This window comes from Esox lucius, chromosome 10 (assembly GCF_011004845.1).
Source record: "Esox lucius isolate fEsoLuc1 chromosome 10, fEsoLuc1.pri, whole genome shotgun sequence".
Taxonomy (NCBI): domain Eukaryota; kingdom Metazoa; phylum Chordata; class Actinopteri; order Esociformes; family Esocidae; genus Esox; species Esox lucius.
This window is the reverse complement of record NC_047578.1, coordinates 20,580,932-20,603,601: the sequence shown is the minus strand read 5'-3', so window position 1 is coordinate 20,603,601 and position 22,670 is coordinate 20,580,932. Positions and strand designations below refer to the sequence as shown.

Genomic DNA, 22,670 nt, shown 5'->3' with positions numbered 1-22,670 from the left:
GTATGTATTGGCTTGATTCATGCGTCCTTCACAAAGACAAATCTGCCTGATTGCAGCCTTTTATACTACTATTTTATACCAATAATGTGAAGTACAACAACATTCTTATCTCTGACCACAGCCCTCTTCTCCTTGAGACTGGGTGTTATGGTGTCACATGAGAGGGTGTTGAGGTTCAATCATCAGCTCTTCACAGAAATGATGTTCTGTGAATATTTTAACACCAAATTTACACATCTTTGAAACCAATGACAATGCACACACCATTGTTCAAAGGTTTGGGGTCACTTAGAAATGTTCTTGTTTTCCATGAAAACATACAGTACATGAAATTAGTTTGAATATGAAAAATAGCAAAATAAATAGGAAAAATAGTCATTGACAAGGTTAGAAATAATTATTTGTAATTTATGTAATAATTATGTCCTTCAAACTTTGCTTTCGTCAAAGAATCCTCCACAATTACAGCCTTGCAGACCTTTGGCATTCTAGTTGTCAATTTGTTGAGGTAATCTGAAGAGATTTCGCCCCATGCTTCCTGAAGCACCTCCCACAAGTTGTATTGGCTTGATGGGCACTTTTTACATACCATACGGACAAGCTGTTCCCAGAACAGCTCAATCGGGTTGAGATCCAGTCACTGTGCTGGCCACTCCATTATAGACAGAATACCAGCTGACTGCTTCTTCCCTAAATAGTTCTTGCATAGTTTGGAGCTGTGATTTGGGTCATTGTCCTGATGTAGGAGGAAATTGGCTCCAATCAAGCACCGTCCACAGGGTATGGCATGGCATTACAAAATGGAGTGATAGCCTTCCTTCTTCAAGATCCCTTTTACCCTGTACAAATCTCCCACTTTATACCACCAAACAATGCCTCGACTATGCTTAACAGATGGCGTTAAACAGTCCTCCAGCATCTTTTCATGTGGTCTGCGTCTCAGAAATGTTCTTCTTTGTAATCTAAGCACCTCAAACTTAGTTTTGTCTGTCCATAACACTTTTTCCCAATTTTCCTCTGTCCAGTTTCTGTATTCATTTGCCCATTTTAATCTTTTCTTTTAATTGGTCAGTCTGAGTTACTGCTTTTTCTTTGCAACTCTGCCTAGAAGGCCAGCATCCTGGAGTCACCTCTTTACTGTTCACGTTGAGTTGTTTCCAGTTGAGGATTAATGAGACGTCTGTTTTATCAAACTAAACACTCTAATGTATTTGTGCTCTTTTTCAGTTGTGCATCGTGGCCTCCCACTTCTCTTTCTATTCCGGTCAAAGACAGTTTGCATTGTTCTGTGAAGGGCATGGTTACGTTTCTTGGCAATTTCTCGCATGGAATAGCCTTCCATTTCTCAGAACAAGAATAGACTGACGGGTTTCAAAAAGTTATTTGTTTCTGGCCATTTGGAGCCTGCAATTTAACTCACAATTGCTGATGCTCCAGATACTCAATTAGTCTAAAGAAAACCAGTTTTATTACTTCTCAATCAACAGTTTTCAGCTGTGCTAACATCATTTCAAAAGGGTTTTCTAACGATCAATTAGTCTTTTTAAAATGGTACACTTAAGCTAACACAAAGTGCCAGTGGAACACAGGACTGATGGTTGTTGATAACGGGACTCTGGACGCCTATGTGGATATTCCATAAAAAATCTGCCATGACCAGCTACAATAGTCATTTCCAACATTAACAAATGCCTACACTGAATTTCTTATTAATTTGATGTTATTTTAATGTTTTCTTTTGAATCCAAGAACATTTCTAAGTGACCCCAAACTTTTGAACGGTAGTGTATTTTTCCCCGTACTTGCAGTGGAAAATCCCTAAGGCTGGTCTAGGGGACTGTAGCCATGCATCCAGAAAGACATGAAGCGTGACAGAACAAGCTGAATTGGAAAGACAAATTAATTTACTGGATATGGAGATTGCTTGCCATCCAATTGTAGAGAAATCCAAAAGAAAAATAGAAATACAATGAATTGTCGTTTCTAAATGTAGTCAATATTTTCTTTAAAAAAAAATACAAGTTTGGCCCAAAAAATTCACTTGTGATCCATTAGACATAGAGTCATTTAGACTGATTTCTCTACCTAACGCAGATTCAAAATATATTTCTAGTTACTGCAAAAACTAATCCAAATGGATCAGAGCTTCATCCTTAACAGAAATGTCCTCACATCCTAGGCATCTCTTATATTATATAGGCATACTCACTGAAGTTATCTAATTTGCTTCACATCTTTCGATGTGTAGGAGGACTTTGACCAAGTCAAATGTATACTCCTGGGAGGAGTTCGGTGAGGCCATGGAGAAGGACTATCGGCTGGCCTCGAAGAGATTCTGGCAAACCATCCGGCCCCTCAGGAGAGGGAAACAGTGTCCTACCAATGCTGTTTACAGTGGAGGTGGGCAGCTGTTGACCTCAACTGAGGATGTCGTCGGGCGGTGGAAGGAGTACTTCGAGGATCTCCTCAGTCCCGCTGTCAGGTCTTCCATTGAGGAAGCAGAGGATGAGGGCTCAGAGGTGGACTCGTCCATCACCCGGGCTGAAGTCACAGAGGTGGTCAAGAAACTCCTCGGTGGCAAGGCACCGGGGGTGGATGAGATCCGCCCTGAGTACCTCAAGTCTCTGGATGTTGTGGGGCTGTCTTTGTTGACACGCCTGTGCAACATCACGTGGCAGTCGGGGACAGTGCCTCTGGGATGGCAGACCGGGGTGGTGGTCCCTCTTTTTAAGAAGGGGGACCGGAGGGTGTGTTCCAACTATAGGGGGATCACACTTCTCAGCCTCCCCGGGAAAGTCTATGCCAGGGTTCTGGAGAGGAGAATATGGCCGATAGTAGAACCTCGGATTCAGGAGGAACAGTGTGGTTTTCGTCCGGGCTGTGGAACACTGGACCAGCTCTATACCCTCTACGGGGTGTTGGAGGGTTCATGGGAGTTTGCCCAACCAATCCACATGTGTTTGGTGGATTTGAAGAAGGCATTCGACTGTGTCCCTCGCGGCATCTTGTGGAGGGTGCTTCGGGAATATGGGGTCCTGGGTCCTTTGCTAAGGGCTGTCAGGTCCCTGTACAACCGAAGCAGGAGCTTTGTCCGCATTGCCGGCAGTAAGTCAGACTTGTTCCCAGTGCATGTTGGACTTCGGCAGGGCTGCCCTTTGTCACCAGTTCTGTTCGTAATTTTTATGGACAGAATTTCAAGGCGCAGCCAGGGGCCGGAGGGTGTCAGGTTTGGGGACCACACAATTTCGTCTCTGCTCTTTGCAGATGATGTTGTTGTGTTGGCCCCTTCTAACCAGGACCTTCAGCATGCACTGGGACGGTTTGCAGCCGAGTGTGAAGCGGTGGGGATGAAAATCAGTACCTCCAAATCCGAGGCCATGGTCCTCAGTCGGAAAAGGGTGGCTTGCCCACTTCAGGTTGGTGGAGAGTGCCTGCCTCAAGTGGAGGAGTTTAAGTATCTAGGGGTCTTGTTCACGAGTGAGGGAAGGATGGAACGGGAGATTGACAGACGGATCGGTGCAGCTTCTGCAGTAATGCAGTCGATGTATCGGTCTGTCGTGGTGAAGAAAGAGCTGAGCCGCAAGGCGAAGCTCTCGATTTACCAGTCAATCTATGTTCCTACTCTCACCTATGATCATGAGCTTTGGGTCATGACCGAAAGGGCAAGATCCCGGATACAGGCGGCCGAAATTAGCTTTCTCCGCAGGGTGGCCGGGCGATCCCTTAGAGATAGGGTGAGAAGCTCGGTCACCCGGGAGGAGCTCAGAGTAGAGCCGCTGCTCCTCCCCATTGAGAGGGGTCAGCTGAGGTGGCTTGGGCATCTGTTTCGGAAGCCTCCGGAACGCCTTCCTGGGAAGGTGTTCCGGTCCCGTCCCACCGGGAGGAGACCCCGGGAAGACCTAGGACACGCTGGAGGGACTATGTCTCCCGGCTGGCCTGGGAACGCCTCGGTGTCACCCCGGAAGAGCTAGAGGAAGTGTCTGGGGAGAAATGTATATCAGAGATGGGTTCATAAAATGGATCCACCTTTAACATAAGCCCCTGTGCCCGAATCCTTACTAATGAGTCACTATCAGCTCAATTTAACATCCCCAAAGACAGAAATGGTTGCAGATTGTTGCCTTTGCTCTTCGCAATGCCCATAGAGCTTCCTGCCCAAGACAGATCCCACTTAGGAATATGATTATAATACTAAAGACACCTCAAATAGCATGTCTCTGTATGCTTTTGTAATTCAATCCAGAATCCAATATCTTAGCTATACTGAACTTGAACAATTTGTTTATTTGTTTGTTTACCTTCTCTGGCTGAAGAATACACCGCAATGAAGGCTGGACCCCTCTTGTTTTGAATATCCCGTTTAAGATTTTCTCTGAAAAATGTACCTACTGTATCCGTGGATCTAAATTTCAAAACTTTGACCTTTTACTATTGTTATTCCTGTTCTTAATACTAAGAAGCCCTTCCTTTGCCCTTTCCAACCAACATAATGCTTTGGACCACTGGAGATGTTCTTTGATAAAAAATCTGACTCCGGAGGGCTTATTACTTCACAGTTTTGTCATGCACAGCAAGTGTTCTGGAATCTTTGGGATAATCTTGGGGGAATCTTGGCGGAAGAGGAAGATCTAATAGAGTCAAAACCGCTACAGATCATTCTGGGAGTTTCAAAAGGTCCAGGCAGATAAACAAATAGGTTCATACAGCCATCCACACCAGTAATTGTTTTTGCAGCGAATTTTGAAAGAAAGGGCATTTATAATAAACATTAATATAAACTCAATTCTGAATGTTTTTATGTCTTTTTCTTTTGGTTTGATAAAAGTAACTGCAATATAAAACATAATCCTTCCTTTTCCTATCTCTGTAATGTCCTCCCGAACAACCGTGCGGAAATCTCATTAATCATCTCACTCTCATTTCAACCAGTGACTGTTGGAATCCATTACCTTGATCCTGGAGATTCCTTTACTACTTGGAAGAGAATATAAGTTTCAAAAGTACAAAAAGTATGTGAGCAACACAACAATACACCTGACTTAAAGGTGCATTGTAGGACTTTTGTGAATAACCAACTATTTTGTCTACCTTCTCTTTTGGGTTGTATGTGTAAAGTCGTTAGCAATAAGTTAACAATAAAAGTCCACGTTTGAACGCAAGTGATTTTGATGACATATCAGCACATTTACAATGCAGTCAGTATTTGAATAGTAGCATATGTTTTTTCTTTAGTCTTTAGATTTGAAGTGGTCCAATGATGATGTTGTTAGAGTGCAGACTGTCAGCTTTAAATTGAGGGTATTGTCCGTATCGGATTAACCATTTAGAAATAATAGCATGTTTTGTTCATAGACCTCTCATTTAAAGGAACCAAAATTATTTGAACAAGTGTCAGCTCTGTCTTTTTAGGCTGGGGTGTTTTTTTGCATTGTTAGCCCAGGTACAAGAGAGCTGTTTAAGCTTAGTCTTGATTCTATGTTTTCAACTTGGAGTCAGTTGCTGATCTCTGGCAAATTGAGAACTAAAGAAGTGTCAATGCAAGTCAGTGGCCATCATGATGCGGATCAATCAGAATATATAGATCAGAAGAAAAAGTTTGATACAAGAAGAAAGACAAATATGAATGTGTACTAGAGTGAGGCAAGAGGAAAGTATGGGTAGGTGTTTTGGGCATGTTTGGCTGCCCCTGGAACCAGCCCACTTCTCTTCAGTGATTAAATAACTGCTGATGGCAGTAGTAGGAAGAAACATTTTAAATAAATGCCTAAAAAGCATTGGATGGCACTTCACATTGCAGCAGGCCAAGGACCCCAAACACACTGCTAAAGCAACCAAGGAGTTTTCAGGGCCAAAAAGTGGATTGTCCTTGACTGGCCAAGTCAATCACCCAACCTGAATCCAACTGAGCATTTGTTTAATTTGCTGAAGACAAGACTGTAAGCAAGAGTTCCCCAAAACAAACAGGAGCTGAAGATGGCTGCAGTACCGACCTTGCACTGCTTCACCAGGAAAGGCATCCATTGGTCGCAGACTTCAGACAGTCATCAAAGGCAAATTGCAGCCAAGTCCTAAATGTGACAGCTTTATTTAAGATTAGGTTTAATTGTCAGATTAATTCTGGACTCCAATATTTGGGGGACTGTTTTTATGACGGTAAGACGGTCACAGTTTATGGATGTAAATCACTCAAATCTAAGCTGACAGTCTGCACATTAACCTCTTAGTTGTTTTTTTTATTTGAAATCTGATGTGCAGGAGTACAGAACCAAAATGACAAAATGTGTCACTTGAACAGTTATATGTAGACTACACTATGACATAGTGAGCAATTTTTGGGGACTCGTTTTGGCTGAAAATATAGTATTTTTACATCATGTGGCCAAAGATCCCAGAATGCATCACAAAACAGCAATCCATGTGAACCTAAAGCAATCCACCTGACACACACATTTTATAACTAATTTGGGTTGTTGGCTGTAGGTGACATCAACTCTGTGAAATTTAAAAAAACATAAGATGGAGACAAACAACCAAGAAATTAGAGATAAGCGTCTACAGCCAGCAACCTCCCAGTGCAATCAAGCCTTTATAACCAGTAACCGTCCACAGTCAGCACACCTCTGGAGTCAGCATGCCTCCACAAGCACCACAACCCCACAGATAGCATGCCTCCACAAGCATCACAACCCCACAGTTAGCATGCCTCCACAAGCATCACAACCCCACAATTAGCATGCCTCCACAAGCACCACAACCTTGCAGTTAGCATGCCTCCACAAGCATCACAACCCCACAGTTAGCATGCCTCCACAAGTATCACAACCCCACAGTTAGCATGCCTCCACAAGCACCACAACTCCACAGTTAGCATGCCTCCACAAGCACCACAACCTTGCAGTTAGCATGCCTCCACAAGCATCACAACCCCACAGTTAGCATGCCTCCACAAGTATCACAACCCCACAGTTAGCATGCCTCCACAAGCACCACAACTCCACAGTTAGCATGCCTCCACAAGAACCACAACTCCACAATTAGCATGCCTCCACAAGCACCACAACCCCACAGTTAGCATGCCTCCACAAGAACCACAACTCCACAATTAGCATGCCTCCACAAGCACCACAACCCCACAGTTAGCATGCCTCCACAAGCATCACAACCCCACAGTCAGCATGCCTCATGGTCATCTAAGTCTCCAGAGGCAGAATGCCCCCATAGCAAATAAGCTTTGAGATCACCTGAGCCTCTTAAGCCAATCTGCCTAAACCTCCAGCAGACAACCAACAAGCCTCTAGATCAGTGGTCTTCAAACAACGGTCTAGGGCCAGATCAAAAGAATAATAATGCAAGAAATTGATTTAAACAGCCTAATATTATGTGATATTATTAAACAAATATGTATGTTCATATCCCTGGGCAACATGGATCTGGGAGGCTCACAAAGATATTGGTATTCACAGCACTCCGCCAATCACGTTTTCATTGAGATACTTTTTTGTTCTCCCTCAAACATTTATTAAACATAAATTAACCGACGTTTTCACTCTGCCTTATGGCAAAATGTGTAGAATTGGAAAGAAAATTAACTTGCAAAGTATTTGTATTTTTTATCAGTTGCCAAGAGGTGGCATTTAAAATGTTCCTTAGCAGGGCCAAAGACTTCAGTACTGCACTGCCAAAGTCACAGTTAGACTTCTTGTGTGCTGTCATTATCTCACTCAAGTTATGGTCTGAGCATGACGGATCCATGATCATTTTATTACAAATAGGGTCCCAGCCATAGAAACGTTTGTGAACCGCTACACTAGATCCCTGAAGACCACCGCCTGTATACCACCACAGACACAATGTATTCACAGGCACAAGATGTGTTGGTCGACAACGACAGATTAAATCGATTTTGGCATTAAATAGAGGGTCTAATGCAATGTAATATTATTGCCGGAGATGTTGCTATCCACCCAACAGGTTTTCCACGTAATTGTTTTTGCATTCCCTCCCAACAGAATGTGTTTTAAACGTAAATGAATTGAAATTTAAGCGGCCTAGGGTGGTCCATCGGTTTAAGCCGATGCCTCTGACAAATTCATACTGTTGCAGCATGGGTTCAAATCCAGCCCACAGCTGTTTCATCATACCCTCTCCTCTCTCTTTCCCATTGTCTCTCCTTTCTTTCATCAAACTCTCTCCTCTCTCTTTCCCATTGTCTCTCCTTTATTTCATCACTGTCTCTCCTTTCTTTCCCATTGTCTCTCCTTTATTTCATCACCCTCTCTCCTCTCTCTTTCCCATTGTCTCTCCTTTCTTTCATCACACTCTCTCCTCTCTCTTTCCCATTGTCTCTCCTTTATTCAATAAAGCATGAAATGCCAAGAATAATCCTTAAGAAAACATTTCTCTCTTACATATTACAAAATGTGTAGAATAACACTGCATAATTTTCTCTCTATTGTCAAGATGCATTTCCTTCACCGCTTCCAAGACTTGTTTTTTTCATCCAATCACCGCAGATGTAATAGTAAAACTCTTTTTTTTGCTGTTATATAATATTTCAGTGAAAGGGTTCTGATTTTGAGAGGGCCCCTGATAAAATTCCTTTCACATTACAGGGGTCCCCAGTCACAAAACATTCGAGAACCACTGCTCCAGATCATTCCGAGCCTCTACAGCCAGCCAGCCAGCCTCCAAAATAACCCAGCTCTCAGAATAAACAGGTCAACCAGCGCCCAGAGCTACCAATTCCAGAAGCCTAAAGCAGACCACACAGCCTACGCCGATGTCCTCTCCAAATATCTGGGGGGACAAGTTTGAAGTCTGGCCAAACCATGAAACCATACTATTTCAGTACAGACTTACTCAGAACAGGGTTGTCCTTTCTGTTCTTTCTCATCATTCCTGCGACTTGAGAAAACATAATGTACACTAAACAAAATGTAAAGGCAACATGTAAATTATTGGTCCATTGTTTCATTAGCTGACATTTCAAATAATATGCACAAAAAGCTTTTTTCTCTCAAATATAGTACACAAATTCCTTTATATCCATGTTAGTGAGTATTTCTCATTTGGAAAGATTATCCATCCACCTGACAGCTGTGGCATATTAAATAGCATCAGCAGCTGATTAAACACCAAGATCATTACACAGGTGCAACTTGTGCTGGGGACAAAAAAAATAAATTACAATTCTTGAGTGAACTGGCATTTGACATGTTGACTGCAAGAATGTCCATCAGAGCTTTCGCCAGATACATTAATGTTCATTTGTCCACGATGAGGCTCCGGTGTTATTTTAGAACCATTGAAAGCTTAACAATGGGACTTGAAGTGCCCCGCTGAGGCTCCCTGTTGACATCAGATCCGGAGTCCCATTGTTTTGCCATACGTCCGCCATATACTGTTCCGGGTCTGAGCACAATTCCCGGATGCTGAAAATGTTTCCCAGTTCTTTTCGTGGCCTGCAGACTCACCTGAAATGTCACCCATTCAGGTTTTTTGGGACGCTGTGTATTTGCTTGTACAACAGTGTAAAGGGAGGCCTGCATGGCGAGCCTGCCATGTCCGTGTAGAAGAGGGGAGGGGTGTATGAGACGGTGGATGTACTGGTGTTAATGCATTCATCATGTATTCTACTGCAGTTCTATGCATCTTTCCACGCCGATCTGTTCTTCTTCAGTATTTGTGTGAATGGTTGTATATCATTTAATTGGCTTATCGTTCAGTTCCGTAGCTATCTCTCTCCTTCGTCTGTCCTCATTAAGTGTGATGAGCTGCATCCCAAACTGCTGGGGATGTGTATATCATTGGGTTCCACGGGGTGGGGCTTCAAGTCTCCGGGGATAACCGTCTCATATTTAATCCCAATACCCATTCCCTATAGGAGGCCTTTTTTGCCTCCTGCATAGCCGTTACTGTAAATAATCATTTGTTCTTAGCTGAGTTGCCAGTTAAAATAAAGGTTAAATAAATAAATAACGTTGGTAGATGTCTCCCTGAGGCGCGCTATCCAGCAATTACACAGAGCCATTGAAGAGCAGAGAGACAACATTCCACAGGCCTTCATTCAGCAGCCTGATTGACTCCTTGTGAAGATGTGTCATGCTGCGTGAGGCAAATGTTGGTCTCACCAGATAATGACAGTTTTTTTTATTCATACCCATACCAAGGTAATTGACCAACAGGTGCATATCATTATTTCCAGTTATGTAAAATCCAGAGCTCAGGGTCTACTTACGTTGTTTCAACTGACTGATTCCCTTATATGACTACTGCTATGACTATAAAATGTCTCATTGTTGCATGTTGTGTTAACGTTTTGGTTCTAGTTGCAGGATGTGTCACAAAAAACGAATCTGTTCAGTAGATAAGAAGTCACTGCCATCTTATACACCGTTCAGCCATGACATTATGACCGCCTGCCTAATATTGTGTAGGTCCCCTTTTCGCCACCAAAATAGCCCTGGCTCAATTGGATTGAGATCTGGGGAATTTGGAGGCCAAATCAACACCTTGAACTCGTTGTTGTGTTCCTGAAACCATTCCTGAACCATTTTTGCTTTGTGGCAGGGCAAATTATCCTGCTGAAAGAGGCCAATGCCATCAGGGAAAACCGTTGCCATGAAAGGGTGCACATGGTCTGCAACAATGCTCAGGTAGGTGGTATGTATCAAAGTAACATCCACATGCATGGCAGGACCCAAGGTTTCCCAGCAGAACATTGCCCAAAGCCTCACACTGCCCCTGCCGGCATGCCTTCTTCTCATAGTGAATCCTGGTGCATCATGGTGCCATGTTTTCTCCAGGTCAGCAATGCACACGCACTTGATGGTATTGGCCTCTTTCAGCAGGATAATGTGCCCTGCCATAAAGCAAAAATGGTTCAAGAATAGCTTGAGGAACACAACAACAAGTTCAAAGTGTTAACTTAGCCTTCAAATTCCCCAGATCTCAATCTAATCGAGGATCTGTGGGATGTGCTGAACAAACAAGTCCGATCCATGGCGGCCCCACCTCGCAACTTACAGGACTTAAAGGATCTGCTGGTAACGTTTTTGTGCCAGATACCACAGCAAACCTTCGGAGGTCTAGTGGAGTCCATGCCTCGACAGATGAGGGCTGTTTTGGCAGTAAAGGGGGGACCTACACAATATTAGGCAGGTGGTCATAATGTAATGGCTGATCAGTGTATATGTATGTATATTTTTTTCATACACTAATGGCCCATTCAAAACCACACATACAGCTCTGGAAAAAATTAAGAGACCACTCCCAATTTCTTTTAAATCAGCATCTCTACATGTATGGCAGCCATTCCATTCCAGTTTCTGTTAAATTCCAACACAGGCACACCTTATTCTACTTAATGAGGTACTGATTAGGTGATTACCTGAACCAAATCTACTTTAACGAGGAAAAGTATAAAAAACACTTCTGTAGTCATCACTATCCTCTTGCAATAGGACCAGCTGGATGGCATAAACAGTGCAAGTAGTACCTCAAAGGTCATTTGAATAAAATAAAATAACTATTCAGCATGACAAAAGAGTTGAAAAGAAAAGCTTTGAGTCAGGAAAAGAAAGGTTCAATTCTGGCTTTACTGGCAGAGGGATACAGTGAGCGTCAGGTTGCTTCCAACAAAGCTACAGACTGGCAGAGGGCGAAAACGACTGTCCTCTGACCGAGATGACCGTCAACTCATTCGAATGTCACTCAACAACCATAGGATGAAATCAAGTGACCTCCAAAAAGAATGTCAAACAGCAGCTGGGGTGAAGTGCACGGCGAGGACGGTTCGAAACAGGATCCTAGGGACAGGGCTGTAATCGTGCAAAGCTAGAAAAAAGCCCTTCATCACTGAGAAGCAAAGAAGAGCCAGGCTGAAGTTAGCAAAAGACCATAAGGATTGTACTATAGAGGAATCGATTAAGGTCATCTTCTCTGAAAAGTCAAAATTTCAGCTTTGCCCAACACCTGGTCGTCTAATGGTTAGACGGAGACCTGGAGAGGCCTACAAGCCACAGTGTCTCGCACCCACTGTGAAATTTGGTGGAGGATCGGTGATGATCTGGGGATGCTTCAGCAAGGCTGGAATTGGCAGATTTGTCTTTGTGAAGGACACATGAATCAAGCCAAGTACAAGGTTATCCTGGAAGAACACCTGCTTCCTTCTGCTCTGACAATGTTCCCCAACTCTGAGAATTGTTTTTTCCAGCAGGATAATGCTCCATTCCACACAGCCAGGTCGATCAAGGTGTGGATGGAAGACCACCAGATCAAGACCCTGTCATGGCCAGCCCAATATCCAGACCTGAACCCCATCTGGAATTTGATCAAGAGGAAGATGCATGGTCACAAGCCATCAAACAAATCCGAGCTACTTGAATTTCCCCAGATCTTTCCCCAGGAGTGACATAAAGTCACCCAACAGCAATGTGACAGACTGGTGGAGAGCATGCCAAGACACATGAAAGCTGTGATTAAAAATCATGGTTATTCCACCAAATATTGATTTGTGAACTCTTCCTAAATTAAAACATTAGTATTTTGTTGTTGAAAAATGAATTTGAATTTGTTGTCTTTGCATTATTTGAGGTCTGAAAACAATGCATATTCTTTTTGTTATTTTGACCAGTTTTCTACAAATAAATACTCTAAATGACAATATTTTTATTTGGAATTTGAGAGTAATGTTATCACTAGTTTATAGAATAAAGCAAAACTGTTCATTTAACTCAAACACACCTATGAATAGTAAAACCAGAGAAACAGATAATTTTGCAGTCTCTTAATTTTTTCCAGAGCTGTATGTATGTGCTCTATATATAAAACACTCTTATCACTATTTCCCAGGCAATCAAGGTATAATGCAATCGCCAGGCAGCAGCATGTAGTTCGCATCACCAGCGTACTTTGGCCTTGATTTGGGCCATGACCAGCCCGTGTAAGCACTGCACTGTGACAGTGGGATCGTAGCCAGCGATGGAACGGGGTCCTCAGCAGGACATGCCCCACATGTTTCTAAGTCGTCAAACATGAATTCCGATTTTTATCCATATTGTAGTCTAGCTCCCTAATAGATTTGCTAAGCTTGTTGCTGTTCGCCTGCTTTGATGGCCACTGAGTCATCAGGGTTCATTCTGTTGACATTGAATGCTGCAGAACAGGCTCTCAGAAGGGAACAGGGAGGTTTCTCCGTTCATCCAGTGTTTGCGGTCGGGGTTACGCCTGGATTGTTGTTGTGGAAACCACATCGTCAACACATTTGCTAATGAAGCATGTGACTGTTCACGTTCTTTCGTGTTGATGGATGTGTCTCAAACATACAGTGAACTCCAGGTTTTGACTGAATAGTGACATTGTTTTGTTTATTTGGTTCTGTGTTTCAGCACTCAGGATTTGAAAGATACATTGACGATGGGGTTAAATTGTAGCCTGTCAGCTTTAATTTGTGTGTGTATTCATCCCTATTGGATGAATTATTTAGAAATTACAGCATGTTTTGCTCATAGTCCCCACCATTTTGGTGTATCAAAATATTTGGACAGTTGGCTTCAGAGCTGTTTCTTAGTAGGGAGGTGTGTTTGTTTACATTGTTAGTGCATGTATAAAAGCTGTCAATGTCTAGTCTAAATTCTAAGCTTTGCATTTTGAGTCAGTTACAAGTGTATGACAACATGAGGACCAAATTGTTGTCAATGCAAGTCAAGCTGTCCATCATGAAGCAGATCTGAATAAATCAGAGTTAAAGTAAAAAACAGATGTTTGGTAAAATATTAAGAAGAAAGAAAGCACTGGTGAGCGAAGCAATGGCAACTTACCTGGTAGACCCTTATAGTGGATTACAGAAGAATATTTTCAATATTACCGAAACCTAAAAATAGTAAAATCAGATTGAGAACACTGTAAGGAGCTAGGTGTAACCATTTCGCTCCAACCACCCTATGCGGGGGTTGAAACAGCGATCATTTAAACTCAAAGACAACTGTCATCCACAAAGCATTGTTTCACGTTGCCCCACAAAAGCCGCAGTAACTTGCAAAGTTAGAAAAACAAGTACTTCAAGGTCTCAGAGTGAGTGACGTAACTGATTGAAATGCTATCAGAGCCGACCGCAGTGCTAGTGTAACTAACTAGCATTTAACACTTGTTATATAGGCACAGATTTGATAGACTAGCATCTGCAGAAGAGTACACCAGCAGAACAGAGAGTGCACCACAAGATGTAAACCACTATTAAGCCTGAAAAACTAAATGGCCATCACTGATTAAGGACAAAGGGTACCTTTAAGTATACATTCTACTGAACCAAATAGGTTCACTGTACAGATAAATAATTTAAGAGAACACAACAAACTACTAAAATAATAAAATAAGGCTGGCTCATATTAAGTTGGAAAAACATGTTGAATGCAGATTTAATCACACACAGAAGGTTATTGGTCAACGATAAATACGGTATTATACAATCCTTTCAGTATGAAAATAAATACAAACTAACAAGACCAAAATGTAAGGCTGAGATCCTGTCTAGATCAAACATTTCTGATATCAGTACAGTGAGGGTTTGTATGCAATGGTGTGAACGTCCCGCTAGGCTGTAGTGCGGTGAATTAAACAGCATTTCCTACCACACAGGAGTGCATCAGAGTAGGTTCAAAGAGTCCTTCGAGCAATAAAACTGAGAAATCTCCACATTCACATTTGGGTTTCTTTGGCTCACCATCCTTCGTGGATTTTGAATCCAGCTATAAAATTCTGATCCGTTCATTAAGACAGGGCCGTAGCGAAAATGATGAACCAGGTAGTTTGAATCGTGGATGAGAACGTATACCATGGAAATGACATGAGATATTGCAGGTTTATAATAACAATAAAGCATCTTGGGGGTTTGTGCTATATGACCAGTAACCCACAGCATTGTGCTGTGTCCCTGTATACCACGCCCTTTGAAGCATTGTTGCTTAAATATACCGTATGTATAACATCAAGTAACAGCGTAGCATATCAACGAATATGTTTATGATCAGTTTTGCATACGTTCTATAGGAACTTTAAGGGCCGGTCTCGCAGATTAAGCTAGTCAAGGACTAAAAAATTAAGTTCAATAGAAAACTACATTGAGCTTATTGTTTAATTCTGGACCTGGCTTAATCTGTGTCCGTGAAACCGGCCCTAAGTCACTGGATTGGCACTACCAAAAAAAATAATTTTTTTAAATGCCACTGATAGTGGGGGACACATTCAATTCAATGAATGCTAAGTAGTCTATAGAGATTATACAAATGCCTTTGTTGACAGGAAACATGTTTTTACAGCCTGGATACCTCTGTGTAGGTGTATGTGGAGGTAAATAGCTTTAACTAAATCATGGCGGTAAATGGCGTTTAATGGCTAAGGGAGGTAAATGGCTTAGGCATGGATGCAACTGGAGCTAGCTCATTTGTCTTCATCAGTGATTAGACTCCAGTTGCAGTAGCAGGGTGACTTCTGAGTGTACAGAAACAGAAATGTCTCTGCTCAGACACAACCAAACATCTCAAAACTCAGTGGATGGGTTTGTCATGCGGCAGGACAAAGACCCACGAACAAAATTCCACAGCTACCAAAATGTGGACATTCTTGACTGGCCATGTCAATCACCCGATCAGAAATTCAGTAGAGCATGCATTTCAAATGCTGAAGACAAGACTGAAGGAAAAATGGCCCTGAAATTTCAAGGAACTGAAGATTGCTGCGATATAGGCTTGTTAGAGTATATGCAGGGTAGATATATGATTAATTAGATATTGATAAAGATTTAAGCTAACCGTCAATATGTTTTGTGTCATTTTAAATCCAAATCACTGGAATACGGAGCAGCACTTTGTCTTTCTTCATTAGTATTAGGATTCAAGTATGGGATAAATGTTTTATCTGTTAAGCCCTTTTGTACATTTTGTGTAGTATTTAGTATTGTACATCAGCATGTTTATTCCCTGTGAGGAGACAGTTTATTTAAAGTTATGTGATTTGGATGATTTGGTTACAGGACAACATTTCAATGTTATTAATGCAAAGTGTAAGATGATTAAATTTACATATTCATGAGTTTGCAGCAACTACGCAGCTAACAGCGGAACGTCCACAACTTATCCAGAATTGTTATGATAGAAGTACATTCACCTCAACAATATACCAACAAAAAGACTAAAGAGAAACTATGGGCTTGCTGCAAATGTACAGCATATTGGGCAGAGATATGCCTCAACTGTTTGTCAGAAACCGTTAGTTTGCTTTGAGTAATGTTTGAGGGCAATAGACTGCATTTATGCAGGCAGGCCAGTTATATTTTTACTGGCCCATTGATCAGATCGTTTTACATCAGTTTATCTTCAGAGTTGATCTGGATTTATTTAGCAAAAAACATATTTAAATATATGTATATACATTCATATCAGCTGTCTTTGTAAATGCAGTCCAGCACTTTTACCCATCCCAACCCTATTGTGGCCCTTTATAAATTCTCACTCACATGCTTTCAAATCATTATTACATTCTCATTGAATGTGTAATGAAAGCATATGGGGTTCATTAAAAAGGAATCTGTTTAAATCTTTCCAGACATGGGTAGTTTTATATCAGGCAGTAAGTGATATGAACACACCCACATGACAATTCTTAAAGGAACAAGACAGCCCTCTGCTGGTGAAAAGCTAGAACAATGTGGAAGGACTCCCATCATCACCTCTCACAGTAGCATTACAGTATTTTTCCTCAGACTACAATCATCTGAGCCAAATAGATTTTCCTTCCCTACTGTCTCATTTCCAATTGCCTCCAAGGTTCCCGGAATTAACACTCCGTTGCTGTGGCTGGCACAAAAAAAAAGCGTTGCCATGGAAACAGATCCTCGCCCTTGTGGGTCGGATGGTGTTCTCCCCCTCCGTAATCTCTCTCCCTGGCTGCCTGCGAGTCTGTTTGCACAGATCTGACTTGGTATCAAGTTAACCAGGGTTTTAGGGCACACTTCACTAACCCGAGGGCAGACACGCTTCAATTGGAGAAAATACATCATGATAAAAAACCTATTATAAAGGCCAGAGAATGTTATCTTGACTCACAACCCCAGAGCAGAAAATACGGTATGTACACCAGAGGACTGAAGTGAAGTCTGAGTCACGGCAATATCATGGTGAATTGAAAATCTCCAACACATTGGTGATTTGGATTCCCTGGAGAAGGTTCAATAAAGTGGTGAAGCATCAAGATCAATACTCAGCTGGAGTACCCAGAAATACTTGTGAATAGGTGTTTGAGTTATTTTCAGCATAAGCATTAGTTAACTAACCTATAAAAACAAATTCCATCCATACATTTTTAAATACCTTTTATTTCTTCCCTGATAACTTGGAACACAAACACCAATAATCGGAGAGAAGCAACCAACTGTAAGGTGCTCTTGTGAGCAGATCTTATATAATAAGCTAAGTTTTAAAGTGAAGTATGAAACGGTTTGCGATCATATAGTAGCCGAATGTAATAGAACGCTGCAGATAGAAATTCCATGAATAGAGCCGATATTATTCTACATGTCATAGAGGTACATCTGAGCTACATTACCTATTTCTATCTGAACATCCCAAAACATGAAATCCTGTTTAATGCACCCCAGTTCTGACAAACCCTCTTCCTGGAGAGCTACTTGGTGAGCATGCTTTTATCCCAACCATACTATATCATAACTAGTTCAGTCTCTCAAAAACCTAAGTTACAAGTAGTCAGGCTCGAACAAAACCATGCATGAGGCTAGCTCCCGGGGATGGTTGGCTATCCCAGCGCTTTATACTAAATAGATTAATGTCATGGACAAATTTGCTTACACTGAAAGGTGACGCAAATCAATGTCATCAGAAAACGTATTGTTAATTTAAAAGAAAAAGCAATACCTCAAACTGTTATAATTCTGAAATAAGTATTTAAGAGACAATTATAACATGAAATTTAGTCTAAATGCAGAAAACACGTTTGTCTTGTTTTTGGAAAAAGTTTACTTACTAACGGGATAGAACCAAAATAATCCCATCCTAGCTAGATTACTGTATGATTGAGATTATCGGGATGCATTTTGTGGAAATGCAGACTTGAATTCAGAGAATTCACCAACAGCGCTTTCATTTACCTCATAACAGCAGGGTTAAAACAACCCAACATGGAAGACTTAAGAGCACATAATTCAAAAACGTGTCATTGATTACTGTCTACTTAAGACTTGTACTGAACACCAGGGCACAGCCTTCTTAGCTTAGATAGTTAAACAGTCCATATCAGCCCCCAGGGTTAGAAAGAACCTAAGCGATAGCTCTTACCGCTCAATACAAGAACAAGCTTCAATGAACCCTTTGAAGAATGTCAATTTAAGGGCGGACTGGGCCCAGTAGTCTCTGTCCGGAACCAACCTCCTGTTAAACATTCATGGGAGACCGGCCCAGTTGTCCATCAGAGCGTCAGTCGCAATAAAAAAAACTCATCCACAAACACTGTACAACTATTTTAAAATCACACATTCCCCATTACATGACAAACTCCCGCCACATTTTATTTCCCATAAACCATCCCTGAATACACTAAGGTCTGGTTAAGGCCTGGATATGGTTACAGTATGGTGCGTTCTGGATGTGTGTTCCGGTATGTTCTGATGTGTGTTCCGGTATGTTCTGGATGTGTGTTCCGGTATGTTCTGATGTGTGTTCCGGTATGTTCTGATGTGTGTTCCGGTATGTTCTGGATGTGTGTTCCGGTATGTTCTGGTGTGTTCTCCCGGCACGTCAACAGCAACCACAGTGGAAGTCCGCCTTGGGGTCCAGCAGGACATTGCTCCGGTCGCCTGGCAGGCAGTCCAGGTGGTACCAGGCGTCGCAGTCATCACACTGGACCCACTGCACGGTGTCCTGCTGTGGAAGGCGGCACCGCGGGGCCGCGCACGGCTCCACCCCCTGGGCCGCGCTGCCCTCCTCGTCGTCCGAGGACGACGACGAGGAGGAGCTCGAGGACGACGACGACGAGGTGGAGGACGACGACGAGGACGAGGAGGTAGGGGGCGGGAGGGAGGGCCGCGGAGGCGGGTGTTTCCTGGGTCGTCCCCGCCGCTTCCTGGGAAAGGGAACAGGTAACATACAACTTGAATTTGGAAAGAGGGTCGAGAGGGGAGGAGTTAAAACACTTAATGACCACCGCGGTGCTACTGTACAGTAGTCAGGCGGAAGACATTCTTACCCGTTGGCCGCGTGAAATCTGGCAAACTGACCGGCCTGTCCCCGCTCCTCCTTACAGAACCTCACCGACGGGGATGCCAGGTTGTAGCTCTCCCCCCCCACCACCAGGGGGGAGTACACCACGGAGCCGTGAGCCCGACGCCTCCCCCGACAAGAGGCCGGTGGCGACGGAGAGAAGACTTTCTGCTGGCGGAACACAGCGACAGCCGCGTTCCGGTCACACGGGTCCATCCCTCGCCGCTGACTGACGCTGAAGGAGACGTAATTCGCTTTGTTGTTAGCGACGACAGCGTGACCGTTCGCGGTTGGTTTAGGCGCAGGCAAGTGCTTCAGGTCGAACTGCCGCCTCACGTCCTGGTCGGGCAAACAGACGTGGAAGCCCTCAGACTCTGACCTGTAGAGGCGTCTTCTCTTCCGGCCTCTCGCTCTCTGGCCATCGTCCGCTCTTCTGTGGCTCCTGGGCTCATCCGAACTGTCGTCCTCCAGCAGGACGGTGTGGGCCGACTTGCGCCTGCTCTTGGACGAGGGAGGGAGGGACATGGAAGACGTCCCAGAGGTAGCCGGTTGAAAGGGAGGAGGGGTGGAGGGCGGGGCAATGGAGGTAAAAGGAGGGGAGGTGGAGTTTGGGTCTGCGGCATTGCCATCGCTCCTCTTGAATGTCCAGGGTGTCCCGTTTATCTTGCTCAGACTTCCAATGGAGTTCAGGATGACAGTGGCCCTGTTGATGGACAACGACGACAGGTCTAAGTTGGCCGCCGCCTTGCGGTCCAGGCTAGTTCTGATCCGGTTCTTCAGGTCTGAGGAAAAGGTGCCGGCCTTCGGGATGGTGATAGCATCAAAGTCCAAAGGTCTAACGCTCACTTTCTGGAAGAGGAAGTAAAACTCTGGGCTTCCACTCACTGATTGGTTGCCGAAGGTGAGTGTGTCCCCATCTGAGAGCTCCCATTGGATATTTGGCTGCAGACGGACGTCATTCACCCAAGTACCTGGCATGGGAAGGTGGAGGAGAAAGCTCCTTAGATTAAATGCTAGCAGACGTGCATTGAATGACACCTAAGGAAACTAAGAATAATACTGTTTACTCATGTAAAAATATATCCAATAACAGGAATAATATATTAGGGCTTTGATTTGGCAGGAACCTCACAATACGATTTGGTCGCAATACACGGGTGCCAATAAGATGTACTGCAATTCACAGTTTGAAAAAAGAATATCCAAGCAGCCTTAATGGTGAAATAATATTGTCAAAACATCTATCCTCATCACTCCCTTGAATGAATAATAGATGCAGCCTACATCCTTGGTATTCACACATCTCTTCAGGGACCCCCAGATGTTCCACCATTTTGTTGCAGCCCTAGAAAGGCACACTGGATTCAATAATCAAGGGCCTGATGATCAGCTGACGAGTCTAATCAGGAGGGCTAGCTCTGAACTGGCGGGGGGTCCCTGTGGGGGGAGGTGGTTGGAGACCTCCGGCCCACGTTGTAGACGGACGCGTCCCACGGGATTATTTTAAGAGTGATCACGTGGCGTTCTTGTGCGGAACTCACCGTGGCTGCTCCGGTCTTTCATCTGCACCTTCCAGCCCTCCTCGGCCGCCCCCGCCGCCTCCCTCTCCGCATGAAGCTCAGCGTGGATCCGGGACACGGACGCCGAGTCCAGCGTGACATCGCACAGCTCCGCCGCGCGGCCCAGCCGGAAGACAGAGTGGCTCAGCGCCGGCCGGAACGTGTACAGGTCCCGGGCCGTGTCCGTGGAGGACGGGCCGATTCTCAACAGCTGGAAACACAGCTGGACTCCGGACAGCATGGCCACAACTCACCAATCCCCACCCCAATCAGGGACGGTCACTTCCTTACATAGAGGTCTCCATGTCTTAAATGGCACTTAAATCAGTAAGTAGACTGCAATGTTGTGCGATGTATGTCAAACAGAGTTAACATTAAAAATAGTTAATGAATTCTACAATATTCACATTTAATTGTGAACAGATTATTATTCAGAGTAATAATTATTTAGAGTTGTTGGGAGTAATCCAGTCAGTGTTTGTGCTAGTTTGTACGGTTTATTATTCAAAAATTGTTACAAAGACTTGGGTATTTAACTGGCAGCTTCAGGTGGTTCAATCTCAGACTGTATCTGAAAAAACAGAAGGGAATTTGTAAGACTGCATGCTCATGATTCACTCAGCACGTCTACACCTAAGACAGAGGACTAAAATTACTACTCCATATTCTACAGTAACTTATTGACAAACTATCATGTTAATGCAAGCCCTGAGGTCGAATTTGCATTCACCATAGTATATTTACAGCACTGCATTCGTCCAAGAAACGTTTAAAATAATGTATCCTTTTACACTGAATCCTAGTCGCTATGTAGGTTGTAACTTTCAAACAGACATTCACTAATCCTGAGTAAATAGTTTCATGAAAAGTTCAAACTGCATACAGGCAAGTTTACAAGTTTACAAAATGATATTAGTTAACTCCAGTGTCTGCCTTACTGATGGCAACTGACTGCTGACTTGCTAGTGTCACGTAGCCGTGTAGCTGAAGGCTCGTGCAGTGGAACAGCGACAAAGCAGTGAACAACTAATGAATAGCTTTTGTTTAATAGCTGGAAGGTAAGTAGGTTGTACGAATTTTATGAAAACATAACTATGCATACGCAACTACATCACTTGAGTGGCACATCATGCGCACATTAAAGTATAGCTAACTAGTTAATACTGTACTCATAAAAATAATTTCAGTTAAGGCGTACGCTTGAGTTCCTGTAGCTAATCCACAATGAAAGTCATACCTTCACAAAATTGGTAAGAATCTGATGCACTTCAATTCTTATAGGAACGTGAAGCTGCGGCTGACGCTTGTTCACAAATATCTATACACTGAATTATTTCAATAACGTTTGACTTATATCCAATTTCATCGTTGTTGTTTCTTAATGGAGATTTTCGCGTTCTTTTCCCCAGGAAGTCCTTTGAAATTTGGCGCGCCAGACGAGTTTTCTTGCGCGTGAAACCACGCCACTTCCGCCCCGCCTCTGTGCTGTCGGTGCCCTGTCGCTGTTCCATGCATACCATACCGCAGGAGCCGGAAAGTTTGATGTATTTCTTGCTATCACTCATCACCACATTTTTAATGATATATAAAACTCGCAGGTCATTATAATTAGGTAGGTAGCCCAAAATACAGACAACAGAATAGCGCATACAATCGGAAATTATAGGATACTAGAGGCTGTCGGATCATTTGTTAACCCCCGAAAAATTTAGTTTTAATGGTTTCCTTATAGCTGGTTAAAATTGGAAATGATTCAAGAAAAATATTTCGACATATTTCTTAGGATATTAAAAATCTACGTGTTTACCCACCTCAGTGCAGCGCAGCAGGCCTTATAACTATA

General features: G+C 43.2%; 1 protein-coding gene across 1 annotated transcript; it reads right to left on the bottom strand.

The window, feature by feature from the left end:
- Positions 1 to 16,779: 16,779 nt before the first annotated feature.
- Positions 16,780 to 22,272, bottom strand: tcf19l (transcription factor 19 (SC1), like). The gene is made up of 4 exons (XM_013135625.4): positions 22,065 to 22,272; positions 20,810 to 21,398; positions 19,255 to 20,239; positions 16,780 to 19,131 (listed from the first exon to the last, which is right to left on the bottom strand). Exons 2-4 carry the CDS (start codon positions 21,066 to 21,068, stop codon positions 18,807 to 18,809), a joined length of 1,569 nt encoding a protein of 522 aa, XP_012991079.3. The 5' UTR covers positions 21,069 to 21,398; positions 22,065 to 22,272; the 3' UTR covers positions 16,780 to 18,806.
- Positions 22,273 to 22,670: the final 398 nt, after the last annotated feature.

Coding starts and splice junctions, on each gene's coding strand:
- tcf19l (XM_013135625.4), bottom strand. CDS start 21,068: ATGCTGTCCGGAGTCCAGCTGTGTTTCCAGCTGTTGAGAATCGGCCCG. Junction 20,240..20,809: donor GAAAGACCGGAGCAGCCACG/GTGAGTTCCGCA, acceptor TTCCCATGCCAG/GTACTTGGGTGAATGACGTC. Junction 19,132..19,254: donor AGATTTCACGCGGCCAACGG/GTAAGAATGTCT, acceptor TCCCTTTCCCAG/GAAGCGGCGGGGACGACCCA.